Below are 19,987 nucleotides of genomic sequence, written 5' to 3'. Positions count from 1 at the left end.
TTTGCACATCTCGCTTGATCGTGTTCTTTCTTTCTCTCTCGTTTTCCTGGCATCTTGGCAGGCACGCAGGATCACTGAGATCTTTGATGCGGAGCTCTCTCGCGCGGCGCCTTTCGCGGAAAATGGCGCGAGAAAGGCGTCCCTGAAAATGTCGCAATGAGGAGCTTATCAGCGGCGATGAAATCCCAATGCGATGAACTGTTCCTGCTTTTTTTTTTTGGTTGATTAGCTTTACGTTCGAAAGGTGATGGTTACTTAGGTCTAGTTTTGTAGGCAATCACATTTGTTTCAGTACAAATGAGTTGACACCATGTCCTCTAATCACTATTTTCGCGTGCCTGTATTCGTCTGAAATCTGAATCTGTACTGCGTGTGATAAAGCGCGCCCTGTTATCTCGTCTGAAGTCAAAATATGTCTAGGCGTGCCACTGCGTAGCTGAGGCTGCGTGGAAACATTATTTTTCATTTTTTTGGGTAAGTGCTGGAGTCGTGGTGAGATCGAATCATTGAAGTCATTATCTCACGGAGAATGATGTGATCAAGTACAAAATGAAGACTGCACAGTGTGATCTGCCTTGAGCTCACACTGAACACTGAACAGCGTTTGGTTTCGCTCGCGCCTTCTGCCCTTGATTTCAGCGATTTTTTTTTCTAACGATCAAAAGCTTTGCACGCTAATATATTAAACGAAGATTTTCTATACAATGTAGCACGCGTCACAAAGGCAAATGGGAGTTTGGGAGAGAGTTAGGAATCAGATAGTAAGGTGGTGTTTGGATCCAGAGACTTAACTTTAGTATATGTATTTAGATACTAATTTAAAGTATTAAATATATACTACTTACAAAACTAATTACATAAATGAAAGCTAATTTGTGAGACAAATTTTTTAAGTCTAATTAATCTATAATTAGAGAATGTTTACTGTAGCATCACATACGCTAATCATGTATTAATTAGGCTCAATAGATTTGTCTCGCGAATTAGTCCAAGATTATGGATGGGTTTTATTAATAGTCTACGTTTAATATTTATAATTAGTGTCCAAACATCCGATGTGATAGTGACTTAAAAGTTTTAGTCCCATCTAAACAGGGTCTAATGGCTAGGGGATTGACTGAACACCCCAAAACAGCAGCAAATAGACAAAAAGAGTAATTTTACATTTGTTAAGAGGTACCAATATATTTTATAAATTTTATACTTCACTACAGAAGATATAAAGAGATACTTCATCCGTTTTATATTATAAAACTTTTTAACATTACCCGCATTCATATATACGTGTCTAGATTCATTAATATCTATATAAATATGGACAATATAAAAAAAATCTTATAACTTGAAACGGAGGTAATATCAAATTTTATAATAGAAAATATGATATCACTTAATATTTATCAAGGACCGTGAAAACACTCGGACAAAGAATCTTCATTTCAGTGACGGGAAGATAGGCCGATATCTAATCTCTTGGATCTGAACTAACCTAATCCTATGCACTCTATTCTTTTCGAGAAGGTAGTACCAAAATTGTCCCTTCCAGCTTCTTTATTTCTCCATCAGAGAACAAGGAAGAAGATACACTAGGATTTATGCAGGCAAATTACACATGCGTGGTGACTATTCTGATCAAAGCTAAGGGAGCAAAAGTGAACAAAAGATGAGGTACCATGATTAATTATCATTCCTAAGCTCGAGAAGGCGACAACTTCGGTCTCCTATCATGTGCCTAGCGCACCATAATCAACACTGCTAAGTGCTAACCCCCTAGGTTACTATAGATTAGATGCCATGTTTCAGCACTTTATTAAATTTTGGTGCCTCTCTTTCCTGGCTAGTAGGACAAATCTGAACTTCTGAACTTGTGGGAGGGAGGGACAATGTGTGGCTGCATGCTGCTTCATTCTCTTGTGTTTGTGGGCTTATAGGAAATTACCAAACAGGCCCTGCACTTTTTGGTCCTGGGCATGTGGGAATGGGAAGGAAAAGGAGAAGTGAACAGGGAAATGAGGATAGAAAGGGAAAAGCTGGAAAGGCAAAGTTCACATCAACTTGTCAACAAAAGCTTCTTAGAGATGCTTATGCTTTCAAAATGCTTTGACTGGATAGGATAAAACCATCTGGCCGCATAAACAAATCCATGCAAATAGTGGATCATCCTCCCAAGTCAAGCCTTCACTGATTGCACTGTGGTAGTATGGACTTAAGTAGTACCCCACTTTGATATTACAGATATTACAGCACTGATTAGCACTTCTCAGGTGTCTTTAAGTTTAACCATGAAAAAACTTGGAAGTACGCATTTGCATTTGCAGAAAATTGATCTTGCCATTTGTAAGACTAGCTAGGCAGTTCTCATTGCAAGAAACCGCAGCGCGGAGAGAGCGACGAATCTTCCGGCCGAGCGCGCGCGGCAACCCTGACCGTTGCTCCGTGCAACTGCAAAGTGACGTTTTTTTTACCACACGCGTGCAGATTATGATCGAAGTAATCACCTTTGGATCAGGCAAATCCCGATAGGACGCAGATTGCGGAGCTCCACAGATCGCAGAATGGAGAGAGAGAGTGTGTGTGCAGGAGAACGAAAGCCAACACACGAGACACGAAGCCCAAGAATGGCAGAGCTACAAAGCAAAAGGAACTAGAGAGAGGGAGACACATGCGATGGGAGAGAGAGAGACAGGGTGAGAGGCCTTCGCTCCTCGCCGGGGCCCGTGATTCGCCTTTAACTTTCGCTTTCCTCTCTCCTCCCCTTCTTCACCGATGCGGCGATGCGCGCGCCTTCTTCTAAAACCCCCGCTCCCCTCTCTCGTGTGCCCGCAACAACTGCTTCCTTACCATAGCAGCAGCAGCAGCACGAGTGTAAATGGCGCAACGGTGCTAGTGGCATTGTGACGCCCGGGTGGTGGTGGGGGGTGGGGGGGTGGGGTGGGGTGGAGAGGGTGAAGCGGCGACGGTGACGATGACGACGCTGCAGCTGGACCCGCCGGTGGTGCCGGCCCGGCGCTCCGCGGCGACGAGCTGCGACCTGCACCCGGACGAGACGTTCACCGGATTCTGCACCGCGTGCCTGCGTGAGCGCCTCGCGGGGCTCGAGGCGTCCGCCGCCGCGGCCTCCGCGCCTGGGCGCAAGTCCACGTCGGCCATACGGTCCCTGTTCGCCAGGCCGTTCGGCGGCGGCGCCGGCGGCTCGTCCGTCGCCGGCGCCGGGGCGTCGCTGCCGGACCTTCGGCGTTGCAAGTCGTTCTCGTGCGGCCGCGGGGGGGACGCGCTCGCGGCTGCTGCTGCTGCGGCGGCGGCCGGCACCGCCAGAGCTGATGAGCCACAGCGGCGCTCGTGCGACGTGCGTGGGCACAGCACGTTGTGGTCGCTGTTCCACCAGGATGACCGTGGCCGTGTCCCGTCGTCATCTTCCGCCGCTGACATTGCTCCTCCCCATCAACAGCCGCCGCCGCCGCCGCCGCGACCATTCATCCCGGACGATTTCTTGGACGAAGATATCCCCGTCGTCATGGAGCACGATGAGATAATGCCGGTGGTGGAGCCCGTCATTGTGGTGGACACCTCCGGGGAGATCGAAACCGAGCCCAATGTGGTGGCCCGGGAAGGGAAGGCCATGAAGGATCACATGGATTTCGAGTCGTCGCAGCCGAAGAAGCCGCCGACGAAAGACCTGAAAGAGAGCTTCTGGGTCGCGGCCTCGGTGTTCAGCAAGAAGTGGCAGAAATGGAGGCGCAAGCAGAAGCTCAAGAAGGAGGCCGCCGTGAGCAAGGCGGCGGCTGCGGCAATGCCGCCGCCGGAGAAGCCGTCCAAGCCATCGTTCCTTCGGCGGAGGCGTCTGCGGGGGGAGGCCGGCTCGGAACTCGCCGGGGGCCGTCGCTCGTGTGACACCGACCCGCGTTTCTCCCTGGACGCCGGCCGCATGTCCGTCGACGACGCTGGCTTCTCCTGGGACGAGCCACGCGCGTCATGGGACGGCTACTTGTTTGGTGCAGGCGCCGGCATTGGCCTCGGCCGCGCGCCTCCGCCGCTCTCCCGCCTCCCTCCTATGATGTCCGTCCTGGAGGACACCCCGGCCACCATTGTCGAGCGCTCTGACGGCCAAATCCCGGTGGAAGACGACGCCGACATTGACCCACCAGGGGGCTCCTTGCAGACAAGAGATTACTACTTGGATTCCTCGACCAGGAGACGCCGCAGCCTAGAACGCTCCAGCTCCGTGCGCAGGCCGTCATTCGAAGTCACCGAGCCAAAACCAGCACCCACCACCATAGCTAACGGCAAGGAATCCCCTCTCGGCGGCTCAGAGTTCTACCACTTCCACCATGCCGAGGACCTGCTCGACCGTGGGTTCAGCTCCAACTCCCTCATCGAGGACATCTCCGCGAGCTTGGAGGCCGCCTTGTCAGGCCCCGGCAGCGCCAAGAAGCCACGGCGGTGGCGCAAGGCGTGGAGCCTGTGGGGGTTCATTCACCGGAGGGCCTCCGGCCGCCGGAGCGGCGGCCCGTCCGACATCGCCGACCGCTCGTTCTCGGAGGCGTGGCCGGACCTGCGCGTCCGTGGGTACAACCCCAAGATGCAGCGGTGCAACAGCAACTTGAGCGCGCGCAGCTCGTTCAGCAGCAACAGCGGCGGGCTTGGCAGCTCGAGGCGCAGCCACGTGGACGTCAACGGGAGCAGCGCGAGGCGTCGGGAGGAGCACGTGCTGGAGCGTAACCGCAGCGCGCGGTACTCGCCACCGGGGCGCGTGGACAACGGCATGCTGCGCTTCTACCTGACGCCGATGCGCAGCGGCGGCGGCGGCGGTGGTGCGCGGCGGGGCGGCGGCGGCGGCGGGGGCGGGGGCGGCCTGCCGGCCAAGGCCGGGCGGCAGCTGACTTCGCAATCGTTCGCCCGTAGCCTACTCCGGATGTACTAATGCCACGCTTGCAGCCGAAAAGGAGGGGGGGATAATACCGCCATAGCCATAAAATCTTCATGTATTATTGTAAGCTTCTTGTTCTTTCTGTCCATTTTGGGGGGGTGGATAACGCGCGATTCATCTCATAAATTCCTCTATCCGTATCGTGTTTTATATCGTTAAATCAACCGTGTTGTCGACTTGCCATGAGTTCTATGACTAAGTACGAGCATGGCTACGAGTTGCAGCTTACTAAAGTGTCTCGTTCAACCTAAATTTGGATTTAAACAGATCCTAATTCAGGAGTTGGGAGTCCCCCACCAGATGGTGCGTCACACTTGAGTAGCATCATCACTTGTTCGCTTTGTGTCAAGTGTCAAATGCGAGGGCCCAAGGCAGCTAGCCACTCTTTTGTTCTTTTGGACCGTGGGGAGAGAGCTCCATGGGAACCTGATGGGAGGGCTTGACATGGACACGTTAGTACTAGAGCGCGAGCCGGTGCTTGCTTCATGCGGCTCCGACCGTAGCAGTGTCCAGGGTCGGGCCCTTCGCCACTGCACGTGATTGGTCCTTAAAGGTGGCCGTGCTCGGGTTGCCGCCGCCTCGGAAACCGTTAAAGGCGGCACGTATATATTCCTCTGGCCCGCCGGCAAAGGGCGCCACCGTCTCGACTGCCGATGGGGCTCACCGTTGTCGCCGTCCCGTCTCCCTCTCGCACCCCCTCGCCCGCGCTTGTTTCTTTCGTGCAATTCTTGCGCCGCGCAGGCGTTTGGCCCTCATCGTGTCGATGCGTCGCTGCCTCGCTTTACTACTAGAGCTCCGTGTGGATCTTGGATGGAGCTCTGCAGATGCTGACACAGCCAGCCACACAGCTTGGCGGCCACATCGCCGCTGCGTGCTTTCGGATGAGCTACTTGCTAGTGAGCGGTTAGCCGCGATATCCGCAAAGGCGCGGCCCGCGTTTGCAGCCATGTGATCTCGGCGACAGACGTGCGCCGCACGATCTAAGTCAGTGGTCACCATGAGATCGATATGAGGCAACGGCCAAATCAAATCATTTTCCCGCTGGGATGGAACCATGGATTTCACTCTATATCCTGTTCTCTTTAATCATTCATCGGTGTAAAGTTTGTAACCGCGCGAGGTGCCATTTTCACCGAAGGCATAGCGCCAGTAGTATTGGCCGCGGCCCACGGTCACGGAAACCGTCCCACGCAGGAACGAACGGATCACAGTGGAATCGATCGGAATGATGGCAAAGACAAGCACGAGACCGCGGGTCAATCGAGCGCCCCTGCATCGGCTGCGCCAACCAAAAACCACGACGAACCGGCAGGCGTCGCATCGCCTGTCTCACGTAAAAAACGCCACGGATTCCGCCGTGCGGAGCTGGGTAGTACTAGTACGCGCCGCGTGCAGTGGCACCCGGCGCGGTGTCCCCCCGAAGGCCCGAACGCTCGACTCGCGACTGGACGTCGGTACGACCGCCACCACCGGAGGCAGGCAGCGGCCGCAGGCGCATCGCCGTTTAGCGCGGTACGGTGGTCTCCTCCCCCCCCCCCCCCCCCCCCTCCCCCCCCCCCCTTTTTTTTTTTTGCATGAGAGCGCGTTGACGCTGACGGCGGTCGGTCATCTCGTCTCCGTCGTCTCATTCGTTGCAGGAATGTGTCCCATGTTTTCGGTCGACGTACTAGTAGCACAGTCCCCTGCGGACTGCATGGAGCTATGCTACGTCATCAATCAGAGACGGGCCATATTCGTAGACATGGCCCTGCTGAATGCAGGCTGCTGTTTTGTGTCATTGCCTGGGGTTGCATGGAAATTCCGATTCTGCAATCAGAGTGACACGATAAAACGAACGAAACAAACAAGTCCTACTACTCCGAATTTTTCTTTCTCCATGCGTGGAGCATTGATTCTCGATCAGATGGCTCGTGCAAACTGCACGCATCGGACTATTCCGTGTACCGCCGAGGATATGCAATGGCATGGTGAATGACGCGTGTACCGCCGAGGATATGCAATGGCATGGTGAATGACGCATATGCATTGACCGTACGTACTTAAGCCAGCCTCGATCAGGGAGTGAGAGACAGAGGATGTGTGGCGGCAGTAGCAACTAGCAAGACGATCAACCGATCGATCAGGAGTCCCCGACCCCATCGCATGCAACAAACTACTACTACGCCCTGTCGAGAAATCAGCGTGTTATCGCCCTGTTTGCCTTCTGCACTCTCCATCCCGTGTCCGGTTCCTGCAGTCTGGCACTGTAGCTGCATGCACTGCACTGTGCCACTGTCGCATGGCAGCACGGTGAGAAACAAAGCAGATATGGCGATAGTACTGCCCGCCGAGAAGGTCGATCGATGTGTGGAGACATTCGATGACACAAGTGTTGTCCGACCATGTCACTTCTCAGTCCTCACTAAGCTTATTTCTAAACATATCCTTATTTGCCATTCCAAATGGATCTAAACATATCCTTATTTCTTCACAAATAAGCAGAGCTTTAAGTTTCCCGATGCAATGTTTTTGACCTTCACCTCATTTTAACCTTCAAACTTCCCGATGCATTGGTACTATGGTCATCTAAGGCTTAATGAGATTGCATTGGGCTGGCCTTGATACACAATTTTCGTTTATCCCGTCCCTATTTTATTTCACCATATTAGTTTGTCAAAATATATGCATATAACCATAAAAGTGCAGAGGCTGAAAATGTTTAACACTTTGCTCAGTTTGCATGGCTTAGAGCAAGTTTAATAGTATAGCCAACAATTAGCTCCAAATCATTTATAGCCAATTTAATTAGCTCATTTATAAAATTTAGCTACCTATAAATATATGCTACATAATTAATATATTGTCCTACCTCTCATACACACATAACGTTTTGGAGTTCGTGCTGCAGCTGGCTACAATTAAATATGTAGCACATTTTCCTTATCTATTCTCTAATCTTCTCCACATGTACATATAACTAACTTTGTAGCATGTTATTGTACTCGCTCTTATAAGCGAACACGCTTTATATGAAACTGCTAAAGTCGATCCCTAGATGAGGGGCGGCCAACATCAAGTGTGTCTTGTCTTAAATGCCACCGGCCATCTTAACCCGTTGATAAGTTTTTAATCATATTATGAAGGGAAATTTGTAAAATCACTTGAAGTTTGACATTTCACCTTATAAAGTCATTTTATTGAAAATGCTAATATACCTAATCAGTTTTGCTATAAAAACCATCCAAGTGTGCACATGTCTAACCAAATCAACAAGTTTTCATAAATCATGAGCCGTCAATGTGATCTTCACCAAAATTATTTTCTAGGGTATAGTTTTTTGATACTTTTTTAAAAGATTCCATAAATAGAAATGCTAATGAGAGCTTAAATGTTGTCAGGCTGAGTTTCGCCACATGCACAGAAAACAATTTAACGAAGAATAAATCTAATGCAAGCACTCGTACAAGATTGACTCTACATAAGTGATAACAGGCTGATTTAGTTAAACATATGCGTATTGGGGTGGTTTTACAACAAAAACTGAGCAGATAGCATTTGCAACAAAATGATTTACGAGGTAAAATGTCAAACTTCAAGTGACTTATGGGGTGGTTTTTTCCATTTTCCAAGAAAATTAAACAAAGTAAAGTTCCCAAAAAGCTAGAGCTTAATAATCCTGGAATTAGAAAACTATGATAGTATTTTTTTTTATGGATGGAAACAATTTTTGCATATTATAATTGTTGGATTCATGGGCTTAACAAACTCTCAATTTAAACATATAAGACATCTTTAGTTTTCGTAAAATCAATATTTAAAAATTGTGACTAATAGTTTAACAATAAAAATATACCCCTCCTATCCTAAATAAGTTCAGAAAATGTGTATAGCGTCGTTAATTGTATATGGTCGTTGACAATATAGTTTTAAAAATTAATGGTCAAAGTATAATGTATAATGTTAGTTACCATGTAAAAACTAATAAATATTATATTTTACTAGTATAATACTCGTGTGTTGCAACATATATTTTAATAAAAAAACGTTCATTGTATACATTTCTATAGCCTGTAAAAGAAATTATTCCTATTATCTATATATCATAGAGCAACAAAAATTTCTTTAATAAAGGTATTTGATTCTCATATTTTTCTTGTGTGGGGTCTAGCTTGTAAGGCTAAAAAAGGCAAAGTTTTTTCTCACTTTTCACAGGTCGCACATGATAATTCTACCACTATCACTATTATTTTTTAAAACAGTAAAGAAAACGTAGGGAGTATATTGATAAAGTGCACAATGATTATAGTGCCACATGTGTAACTAAGAAGCTCATGTTATTATCAGGTAATAACTCTATGTATTTTTTTCCTTCATCTATTCCTATCTTAGACATTAATCTATTTCTATACATCTTATATTATATGGTTGACCAAACACGTATTCACCAATGTACCATCCTTATCAGATACTAAGGGCATGTTCAGATTGTAAACAAAATGAACCTTACTGAGACAGAATTTCTTATGTATTAATCAAATTTGGCAACAAACTAAATGTAGATATTTTTTTGACAACTATATCAAAAAAATGGTATGCTTTAAATGGTGAAAATGGCATCAAAGTGAACAGGCCTTAATACCGTGTGTTTGCATTGCATCCTACGTAAGTACCTAGCGTTCAACTTCACAAGATTAGTCTTGGTATAACCATTTTGCCTTCGTCTACATGCACTTCCTACGGTAATATACTAAAACAAATGTTTTTTAAGTTTGCAGACTAAATTGTGTACAACTCATAAGTTTAGATACCACCAGCGCAATTCACTGTAAACTCTTGTGAATCGGAGAATGCGGGAGGTGTTCAGTAATAATGTGTCGTAATAATGTGTCGTGGACACTTAACAATACTGAAAATTACACCGCACATCTAAAAATGTTGTGCAAGAGGCAAATTTAAGTGTGCCAACGATCAATACATAGAGCAACGGCTTAGGGGGGGGGGGGGGGGGGGGGCGCAAATTAACCAGGAAGCCTAGCTAGTTCTCGCAGATGCACGCGCCGCCCTGCTGGTCGATCGCGAGCGAGATCGTGCTGCCGTCCTGCAGCCCGACTTCCTCCGGCGTCTGCTCGGACCGGACGAAGCGGCCGTCGTCGTCGATGAACTTGACGGTCTTGGGGTCGAGCGAGTGCTTGCCGCAGTAGAGGTCCATGACCCGCCGCAGCTTGACCCGCGGCTTGATGGCGAAGTAGACGTCGGCGAAGGTCTGGCTCGTCACCGTGATGGTGATCAGGCCAGGGCCGGTCCCCGGCTCAGCCTTCACTGGCTTCAGGTCAGCCTGATCCGTCTCGGCCGTGTCCGCCGCCGCGGGCGTCGACGACATACTCGCCCTCTCGGCTCTCGCCTTCCGATCTACTAGTACTGTGCCGTCTACCGGTGCGAGCGATTCGTTTTCTTCGCTTTCTCTCCAATTTTATAGGTAGGTTACGCGATGCGGGAGCCTATTTTCGAGGTTGGTTATCACATTCAATGCCTTCGATGAGAGCAGAATACGAAGCGGAAAATAGGGAGCCTTTGATTGTCAATGGGGCCGTATGGGCTTCTAGATGGTCCAGTTTAGGCCAGGCCCAAGCCCGTTTCCGCCGCCACCAACCGCGACCAAAAAAAAAAAAAGACGGCCCGTGCATCTGACACGTCACTCCACCAATCCACTTCATCGGAATCATCCATCACTTCCGCTCCCTCCGCCGGCTTCCCCTTCGCCGGAGGAGAGGACGAAGGAAGGGATGGCTCCTCCGGGCCAACTGCTCCCCTTGGCCCGCTCGCTCCTGCCCCTTTCCGCTCCTCCCTTCGTCTCCGGCCGCCGCCGCCGCCTCCCTACTCTGGTCCTCGGCAGGGCGCTACCTCCGCCTACATGGCTGCCGCACGGCCGCCTCCCGCCGGCGCATCCACTTCCCTTTGCGCCTCCCCGGCGTCTGTCCAGGCCGCCTCCTCCCGCTACGTCGCTTCCTGGGGCTTCGCCCGGCGGCGGAGCCGAGGCCCAGGCGGTGTTGGCGGAGTTCGTGACGTCCGAGAGGGTGAAGGTGGCGGCGATGCTGGGGCTGGCTCTCGCGCTCTGCAACGCCGACCGCGTCGTCATGTCCGTCGCCATCGTGCCGCTGTCGCAGGCGTACGGATGGACCCCGTCCTTCGCCGGCGTCGTGCAGGTCCCTCCCCAGCTTTAGTCAATTCTGTCTACATTTGTTTGGCTGCAGGTACAGATGCACATACACGGGTCGTCATAGAATGTGTGCTGATGTTAGAAAGATTGAAATGCAATGTTATTCATTTAATGATGCGGTCATATAATCAGGTTTAATGATGCTGTGGCTACTGTAAATTTAGTTCATTTCCTTCAAATGGAGGAGGAAGATTTTTTTTTTCTTTGTCAGTTTAGTTTAGTCAATCGTTTTAAACTTCATTCTTAATATCATCATTTTATTTCTTCAAGAGAACTTGAGACAATCAAGCATTCTAGTATAAATAATGTCGCATTTGAGGAAGTAGCATGAACTACCAATGGTTTCTATGCATCCTATCTGTACAGTATGGTGATATCACCGAGTTAATGAATTGTTGACACTCCAAACAGTCATCCTTCCTTTGGGGTTATCTGGTGTCACCAATAATTGGTGGAGCACTGGTCGACTACTATGGCGGAAAGCGAGTTATGGCTTATGGTGTGGCTCTATGGTCCTTGGCTACATTCCTCTCCCCTTGGGCAGCTGCTCGCTCTCTCTGGTTGTTCCTCTCAACTAGAGTTCTGCTGGGTATGGCAGAAGGGGTGGCACTCCCAAGTATGAACAACATGGTGTTGAGGTATTTCTTTTGATCATTTATCAATCTTCACGTTTTCGCCACAACCTAATATTATGTGTTTGCATTGCTGCCCTGTTTAGGAAACTAATTGGTTCAAGTCTTTTCTTATAGGTGGTTTCCTCGCACAGAGCGATCAAGTGCTGTCGGGATTGCAATGGCTGGTTTTCAGCTTGGCAATACCATTGGTTTACTTCTTTCCCCTATCATCATGTCACGAGCTGGAATTTTTGGACCATTTGTGATATTTGGATTATTTGGATTTCTATGGGTGTTGGTGTGGATATCTGCTATATCAGGGACTCCAGGTGAAAATGCACAAATATCAGCACATGAACTAGATTATATAACCAGGGGTCAGAAATTGGTAAAAACTCAATCTGGAGGTGAAAGATTACGAAAGGTCCCTCCTTTCAGCAAGCTACTCTCTAAATGGCCAACATGGGCTTTAATTTCTGCAAATGCTATGCATAGTTGGGTAACTCCTATAAACACACTTTTATTGGTTTGGTTCTGTCACGTCAAAAGCATTATTTATTCATTTAAGATAATTTCTTAAGTGCTGTGCTATATTTTTAGGGTTATTTTGTCATTCTTTCATGGATGCCAGTGTATTTCAAAACAGTAAGTCCTCATTCAGTTTCAGAGTGCTGAATAAAGAAAATTAAAAATCTCCCAACATTTTTGTAATACTGCTAATCTGCTATCGATGGTGATCAGATATATCATGTTAATCTGAGAGAAGCTGCATGGTTTAGTGCACTCCCCTGGGTCATGATGGCACTTTTAGGCTATGTTGCTGGTGTTGTATCAGACAGGCTTATCCAAAATGGTACAAGCATCACTTTGACTCGGAAGATAATGCAGGTGGGCTGTTGAATAATTTCAGGTTATATAAATGGAGGGTGATATGTATAATTTTCATTTATGTCATTTATATGGTCGTGGGTGCACCTCCACATTCGTATAGAATGTAACACATAATATGCTATGCTTAAAGTAACATAATTTGTTTTACACTACTCAATTACTGACATAGGTGAAACCTCATGAATAATTTGTTCTACCAAGATACCTCTTTTCTCTTGATTGAACCTTTATTAAATAAACCCATAACTAATGAAGTATCCATGTCACCTTTCTCACATTGGTAAGCCATACTGCTGTTTTATAAAAAAGAAATGTCATTTTCTGTGATATTGGCAATTTGTTTGTTTTAATCAGTAATGAACGTTTATCCAATTTGCCTCTAATGAAGCTCAAGTTGACTATTTACTATGCCTTTTGCAGACAATTGGCTTTGTGGGTCCTGGTGTGGCTCTTCTTGGACTAAATGCAGCAAAGAGTCCAGTCATCGCTTCTGCTTGGCTTACTATCGCTGTAGGTTTGAAGTCCTTTGGTCACTCAGGTTTTCTAGTAAATCTTCAGGTATTTTACACTCGTTATGCCATGTACTATATGAATCTTTTCTGTTTTCCCCCTCAATTTGGATTCTCTTTTACCCTCTGATACAATTCATTCCTAAACTTTTATCAGGAGATTGCTCCACAATATGCTGGAGTGCTACATGGTAATAAATATGTTCACTCGTTGCTTTTGTTATGCACTTTATTCTGTCAGAATTAAGTGTTTAATCGATGATTTTTTATTCACAGGAATGTCAAATACAGCTGGAACATTTGCTGCCATTTTAGGAACTGTTGGAGCAGGTTTCTTTGTCGATCGGATGGGTTCTTTCCGTGGATTTTTAATATTAACATCTCTTCTATACTTCAGTAGCACACTGTTCTGGGATATATTTGCTACTGGAGAGCGTGTTGATTTTGATGGCACTGGCTAGCGCCTAAGAGAAAATCTACAGTTGCTATCCTAGAATATGATGATTGGTTGGAGAATTATGTGCCATCATCTTCTGGTATGCTATTGGAAAGCTCCATGCACACACAAGCAAACAGAGTTATGACGTCTACCGATTATGGCATTGTGCTTCCACTTAGTAGGGGTAGCAGTGAAGAAAAAAATGGAACCAGCTACTGTGATCATTCGAGTTTTCGTACTATGGAGACTGGAGAGTCCAAAATGTGAGTCAAGGATAGCTGAAGCAGTTACACAGAACTAATGACTGGAGAGTCCAAAATGTGAGTCAAGGATAGGTGTGGTAATATTAGTTGTAGAGATCTGAAAATGATTGGCACTTGACAAGAATTAAGCTTGGAATCAAGCACGGTTTGATGAGGGTTGTCAAGTTTTTAAATGGAAAATAGATGGAATACGTTTTAGTCCTTTATAGTTTTATAGTTAATAGAAAAAATGACTCAACAGTCATAGCCTCATAGGGCACCTTCGACTTTGTAAATGCCACAACATGTGGATGGCTTTAAAGATCCAACGAATTGCAAGGATTTTCAGTTTCCTTCTGTTAAAAATTAGAATTCCCGCATGGGGAATAGCTGAGAGAGAGAGAGAGAGAGAGAGAAGTCTCGTTGACTAGCCATACACGCAAATGAAGGGTGTGATATAAGGGATATAATGGTCGAATTTGCCCCACTGTAGGGTTGTTAAGTACTCTCTTTGATTCACAGTTTTATCCAGTTCATGATAAACGATCATATCAACAATTTCAAGATACATGTTATTTTAGTACTTTTACTGTGCTCAGAAGCTATCATGCATCGCAGTTGCTACGATCAAAATCTTGAATCTTTACGAGTAGCATTTGGGATGATGGGAAGTGAAGACTACCTATGGGCTATGGCACAGTGGCAGGCTGGTAGCATCGAGCCAGAAAAGACGGTGCTACTTGACTTGTGTTCGAACTTAAGCAGAGAATGATGCCCTGGTTCAGTTCTCTCCTTCAAAGAATGATCATCCCTATAAATTCAGACAGTGACATCGATCCTCCAATATTAAATCTCCACGAACTGTAGTTGTCATGCATAAATATGCACCTATCCCATTGGGTTGACCTGGAACTCCCATACCAACTACTATTTTCATATGATTATTATGCAGTGGCGTGCACTCGGTCAGACTTGAATGAGTCCACTGCATTCGACTCTTCGTCTGCAAAAGTCCTTAAGGAAATAACCAAAGAAACATGTTACCTGATTACTCGGGAGCAGTATCTCTAAATCCCATCGATTATGCAAGCAGGACGCCGCGGGGCATCAAGCACCAGCCAAGGGAGAGAGTCTACTAGTTTCAACCATGAGTTTCAGTCAGATCCTGGGTTCTCCTGGACATCCACCTATGCAGCTCGTTCCCCCCCTAAGGTTAGCAAGAATGGCAAAAGCTCAAGATCATTCTGGGAGGTAGTTGACACAATTACAGGGGGATGCACAAGCTGTTTTGCTCCTCGTCAATCCAAAATCAAGGAAGGACATGTCAAGCCCTCAAACGATGGCCATGATATTTCTATTAGTTCAAGTAAGCTCACCTTCCTTTCTTGATTTATCAATCAAACATCTATTTCTGCAGTTACGAAATCATTAATCATATTATGATCTTTGCATACAAACAACATAAGATATATCTATATTTCCAAGTTAGATGTGGTTGGATTTTTAGGATTTGCCGTACATGAAAAGTGCAATACTGCAGAATTGCAGCATAATATCAGAACTGAATCAATCTGGATCAAAATTGTAATTTGAGTTATAAAAGCAATATGGCATGATAGTTTCTCTTTAACGAGACCAACATGAGCTTGTAGGTACTCGCACCAGGAATTTAGAGAAGCACCTACTCTCCTATTTCTCATTGATCTTGAATATAGATATAATTCAGCTAAGTACCTTGTCCATGTATGGTTCTTTTATTGAAGACAAATGTCTTTCAAAAACCAACAAGCATATATTACTACTCAATTATCAATTGTTCTGTATTTAACAATCAACTGTTCAATTGTTCAAGCAAAAAGGTTGAGAGTAATTTATTGCAAATAAGATGTTGAAAGTTTCCAGTGGTTTTCAGTAGTCTCAAGAATCTCGTCAGCAAGTAGCACAAGCACTAATACATCCAGACAGAGAGGCGATGACAGTCAAAAGAAGTCATGGCAAGAACAATGCTCATTTCAGGAAATTTGTATGGCTACTTCAAACTTCAGTGAACAAAACAGAATTGGGCTAGGAAATTTTGGCACTGTATATAAGGGGAAGCTCAGGGATGGATCCATCATAGCTGTAAAGAGAGCAACTAAGGTTTGTAGTTGAATTCCTCAAATACAAGAGCAAAATATTTACTAGCAGATTACTTATAGCAACTAAATGGATGAACATTTTTCATGTAAAACCTGGAACTCGCAGAATATGTATGACAGGCACCTATCTGAAGAGTTCAGAAGTGAAATACAGACATTGTCAAAGGTTGAGCATTTAAACTTGGTGAAGTTTCTTGGGTACCTAGAACATGAGGATGAACGCCTAATTCTGGTTGAGTATGTCAACAATGGATCACTTCGTGAACACTTGGATGGTATGTCAAACAAGAGCAATACACATGCTTAAATTCATAATAATATTGCTAAAATAGGTCAAAAGATAGAAGTCACTAGAATTGAATGGCATTAAGCACCAAAATAATATATTGCAATCCAAAATGCACTGACATCTTCCTATGTTGATCCCCTAAGCATGATGTACATATGCAAGTGTTTTTAGTACAAGTCAGAGTAAGTTCTAGAAGTAACAGATAAGTAAGTGTTTTTAGTGCAAGTGCTTTATTCTATTAGTGAAATGAGGCAGAGCTCATGCCCTTGTTTTATAAAAGAATGATAGTTAAAGAACTTAATAATATTGTTGATATTCAATCTATTATTCAACATTTGGGGACACAAATTATGTCGTAGGATGCAATGTTATTTTTTCTTTTCAGAAACTCCTTTGAAAATAATTAGAAACACAACCTTTTCCACTGTTCAGGATTGCGAGGAGAACCATTGGAATTTTCGCAGCGTCTCAACATCGCTATTGACATAGTTCATGCTGTCTCGTACTTACATGGATATACAGGTACCATGTTTAATTTCATTTTTTTCCCCCAGGAGTAAGGTAGACCACACAATTTTTACATGATATAACTGAAACAAGTCTCTATTGCAATTAGCATAGGCATAGCTCTCTCTTATCAACAAGCACGTCTTCTTTTTTTTTGAGAAGCTGACTTCCCTAGAGGAAATCTGCAATTGTCCTGAATAAACCTACAGTAGCACTATGCGTATAGCATGAATATGTTGGCATTCATGTTTGACCCCTTTGTGAGCTCAAAAGCGTTGCATAGTTAAAGCCCTGAACACCTATAAATCATGTCATCGCCATATTTAATTACATAAGCACACATTCAAGGTGAGAATTTTTTTTGAGAAGTTGTACACATTAAAATTAGAACCCACAGAATTTATCTACTATCGGTACCTAAAATGATACCAAATTGCTAGCGTTCTAATTTCTGATGGCATTTCACAACAATGTGCAATTGGGCATGCAGACCATCCAATCATCCACCGTGACATCAAGTCATCCAACATTCTCCTAACTGATCAACTTAGAGCAAAGGTGGCCGATTTCGGCTTCGCACGGCTAGCGCCTGACAACACTGAAGCAACGCACGTCTCAACAATGGTGAAGGGCACTGCAGGATACGTAGACCCAGAGTACATGCGGACGAACCAACTCACCGACCGCAGCGACGTCTACTCCTTCGGCGTCCTCCTCGTGGAGCTCCTCACCGGCCGACGCCCCATCGAGCGCGGCCGCGGCCGCCACCAACGCCTCACCACGCAATGGGTAAAAACCACATCCTAACTGCCACGTTTAACGTTTCCCAAGTTGTTGCACGAAAGATGTTCGACGAAATTACCGTGTGGACGCAGGCGCTGCGGAAGTGCCGGGACGGCGACGCGGTGGTGGCGATGGACGCCCGGATGCGGAGGACCAGCGCGGTGGTGGCGGCCATGGAGAAAGTGATGGCGCTGGCGGCCGAGTGCACCGTGCCGGACCGCGCGGCGCGCCCTGCCATGCGGCGTTGCGCCGAGGTCCTCTGGTCCATCCGGCGCGACTTCCAGCACGAGCAGCAGCGCGCCACCGCCGCCGCCGCCGCAGGCGCCAGAGGGAAGCGGCACGACGGCTCCACGTACGGGCCGTCGATCACGAGCCTGAAGGAGTAGTACGGGTTGGGCACCGCCGCACCGGAGCCGTTGCCCGATGGGGAATTGGGAATGCTTGTCTACGAGGGAAGTTGGGAATGGGATCATATGTCATCAGAAGTTCAGAATGCGCGCGTTGTACTTTGTAAAGAAACTTTGGGCAAGCTTACGTCAAAATTTGTATTAATGTTCCAAAAAAGTTTAAATCCTGTTCAGATTCATATCTAAGATTTAAATCTTTTTAGAACAAAGGGAGTACATATCTATGTTATTTGGTTTGAATTTGGATTGAAGTCTGAAGGTTAAGTTACATTGATGATTAAAAGGAGTTTGGAGAAAAGAAATAGGAGTGCTTGCATAACTATACTCTCTTGGATTCCATAATTCATAACGTTTTGGACAATGATGTGGTCTTTAAAATGCATCTTTAACTATATTTTTCTATTATAATATATATAATAAATATATTTTTTACTTTTATCATAGTATTTTGTAAGGCAATCTATATGTATTGTTTAAGTACCTTTAAACTAAATACTTTTAAAGTTATTGGTACTCAAAATTATAAAATATCGACTTCAACCTTTTTTCAAAACGTTAAAATTTATGGAACGGAGAGTATTTTCAAATAAGCTGTTAGCAACAGGCATCCAGTCTGAAGGTAGGCTGCCAACAAGGTTGGTTGTAATACAGGATTTAGGCCAATATGTAATGAGCTTGCCCAAGAGTTGGCATAATGGTTATGTCCCAGTGTGATTTTTTCTTTAAACTCATCCCTGTGTGAAATTTGATTCAGATTAGTAGCCAGTAAGTAGAATTGGGTGACAGAAATATCAAACGTAAGATCATTTGTACCACCAGTGTACAGTAAAAACGGATTCGGATCAGGTGAAGTAGTAGTACTGACTGCAACTTATGCAGTCATAGCAGCTACCGTTTGATCTGAATCGGATGGCACAGAATAGTCAGAGCACTGTAGCAAAAGTACTATAGAATAAAATATTACTATCATTCTGTAGTTTGATCATTCTAGCGGTAAATCTAGACCGCTGATCATCAAAATGAATGGCTGAAGATATGTGCAGTCCTAAGTTGCAGTTGTAGTTACCACTGCAGCTGATCTCAATCCAGTAAAAACTTGTTATATGGGTCATAGGAAACATCTTATGGGTTGTTTGGCAGAGCTACAACTCTAACTTCACATCTCTTGGAACTAGAGCACAACCAAACAGGTTCAGCTCCATCCAGAATGGGAGCGGAGTGGGCTGATGTGCTCTGATAAAATAAACTAGAGAGATATAGTGGAATTTAGGCTGCTCCACCACTACGCTTCAGATCCAAATCTTTAAAGTGGAGTTGAACCTTGTTAAATAAGCCCTTAGATATCCATCACATTATTAAGAGAAAACTAAACCGATCTCATGCTCGTTCTTAGTTAGGAAAAGGACCAGGTGACTGGTTGTCGACGGGGATACCCGTAGACCGTATTTTGAGAGTACTGGGGTATACGTTGGTACGAGGATCTACACGATACGATATCAAGCACACAAAAAGACAAGAATTATACTGGTTCAGGGCTTCATGCCCCTCGTGAGATAATAGCCCTAATCAAGCATATGTGGGATTGATATGGAAAACCACATAGTATAATAGAGAACAACAGAATCCCAAAATTACCGGCAAGATCCTTGTCGAGAGACCCTCGACGAGATCTCCCAGCGGATAGGCTTCGAGTCCTCCAAATTGTGTCAATGGTGGCAGGTGTCTTGCGCTATGATTCGATGCCCTATACCCCTCAGGGGTATGTATTTATACCTAGATCGCTTGGTCTCCGAGTAGAACTCGGAGACATTGGACTTCGCACGATATAATACAATCTTCTCCTTCTCCAAGTATGATATTGATATGGTTCTACTCGTGAAGGATATTTCCCATACGAATAAACTGATTTCCTTGACTTACACGTATCCTTTCTATGTGTCATGAGATATACCATATTCGTAGATCTCATGACTCATAGGATAGAAGGTATGTCTTATCCATAACTCTGACACTAGTGATACACAAAATACAAATGTATCTAAAAA

At 45.6% G+C, this 19,987-nt stretch overlaps 3 protein-coding genes across 4 annotated transcripts; all 3 read left to right on the top strand.

Moving 5' to 3' along the window:
• The first annotated feature begins 2,920 nt into the window (after positions 1-2,920).
• Positions 2,921-5,307, top strand: LOC127767684 (protein OCTOPUS-like). The gene has a single exon (XM_052293139.1). The coding sequence runs from the start codon at positions 2,966-2,968 to the stop codon at positions 4,919-4,921; it is 1,956 nt and encodes a 651-aa protein (XP_052149099.1). The 5' UTR covers positions 2,921-2,965; the 3' UTR covers positions 4,922-5,307.
• Positions 5,308-10,610: 5,303 nt separating this feature from the next.
• Positions 10,611-14,425, top strand: LOC127779350 (probable anion transporter 3, chloroplastic). The gene is made up of 8 exons (XM_052306087.1): positions 10,611-11,109; positions 11,535-11,761; positions 11,873-12,236; positions 12,338-12,382; positions 12,479-12,625; positions 13,049-13,186; positions 13,295-13,328; positions 13,414-14,425. The coding sequence occupies exons 1-8, from the start codon at positions 10,690-10,692 to the stop codon at positions 13,596-13,598; spliced, it is 1,560 nt and encodes a 519-aa protein (XP_052162047.1). The 5' UTR covers positions 10,611-10,689; the 3' UTR covers positions 13,599-14,425.
• A 66-nt stretch (positions 14,426-14,491) lies between these two features.
• On the top strand, positions 14,492-18,244 carry LOC127779357 (calmodulin-binding receptor-like cytoplasmic kinase 2). Of its 2 annotated transcripts, none has more exons than XM_052306100.1 (6): positions 14,492-15,184; positions 15,734-15,957; positions 16,063-16,231; positions 16,678-16,767; positions 17,243-17,541; positions 17,628-18,244. In XM_052306100.1, exons 1-6 carry the CDS (start codon positions 14,902-14,904, stop codon positions 17,919-17,921), a joined length of 1,359 nt encoding a protein of 452 aa, XP_052162060.1. In that variant the 5' UTR covers positions 14,492-14,901; the 3' UTR covers positions 17,922-18,244. The 2 variants fall into 2 exon arrangements, with proteins under 2 accessions (XP_052162060.1, XP_052162052.1); XM_052306092.1 differs by having other exon boundaries at positions 15,731-15,957.
• Positions 18,245-19,987: the final 1,743 nt, after the last annotated feature.

This window comes from Oryza glaberrima, chromosome 1, assembly GCF_000147395.1.
Source record: "Oryza glaberrima chromosome 1, OglaRS2, whole genome shotgun sequence".
Lineage (NCBI taxonomy): Eukaryota > Viridiplantae > Streptophyta > Magnoliopsida > Poales > Poaceae > Oryza > Oryza glaberrima.
The sequence above is the reverse complement of the archived record's forward strand: the minus strand, read 5'-3'. Positions and strand labels throughout refer to the sequence as shown.

Coding starts and splice junctions, on each gene's coding strand:
- LOC127767684 (XM_052293139.1), top strand. CDS start 2,966: ATGACGACGCTGCAGCTGGACCCGCCGGTGGTGCCGGCCCGGCGCTCC.
- LOC127779357 (XM_052306092.1), top strand. CDS start 14,902: ATGCAAGCAGGACGCCGCGGGGCATCAAGCACCAGCCAAGGGAGAGAG. Junction 15,185..15,730: donor TGATATTTCTATTAGTTCAA/GTAAGCTCACCT, acceptor AGTGGTTTTCAG/TAGTCTCAAGAATCTCGTCA. Junction 16,768..17,242: donor GTACTTACATGGATATACAG/GTACCATGTTTA, acceptor TTGGGCATGCAG/ACCATCCAATCATCCACCGT.
- LOC127779350 (XM_052306087.1), top strand. CDS start 10,690: ATGGCTCCTCCGGGCCAACTGCTCCCCTTGGCCCGCTCGCTCCTGCCC. Junction 12,237..12,337: donor CAAATGCTATGCATAGTTGG/GTAACTCCTATA, acceptor CTATATTTTTAG/GGTTATTTTGTCATTCTTTC. Junction 13,187..13,294: donor GTTTTCTAGTAAATCTTCAG/GTATTTTACACT, acceptor AACTTTTATCAG/GAGATTGCTCCACAATATGC.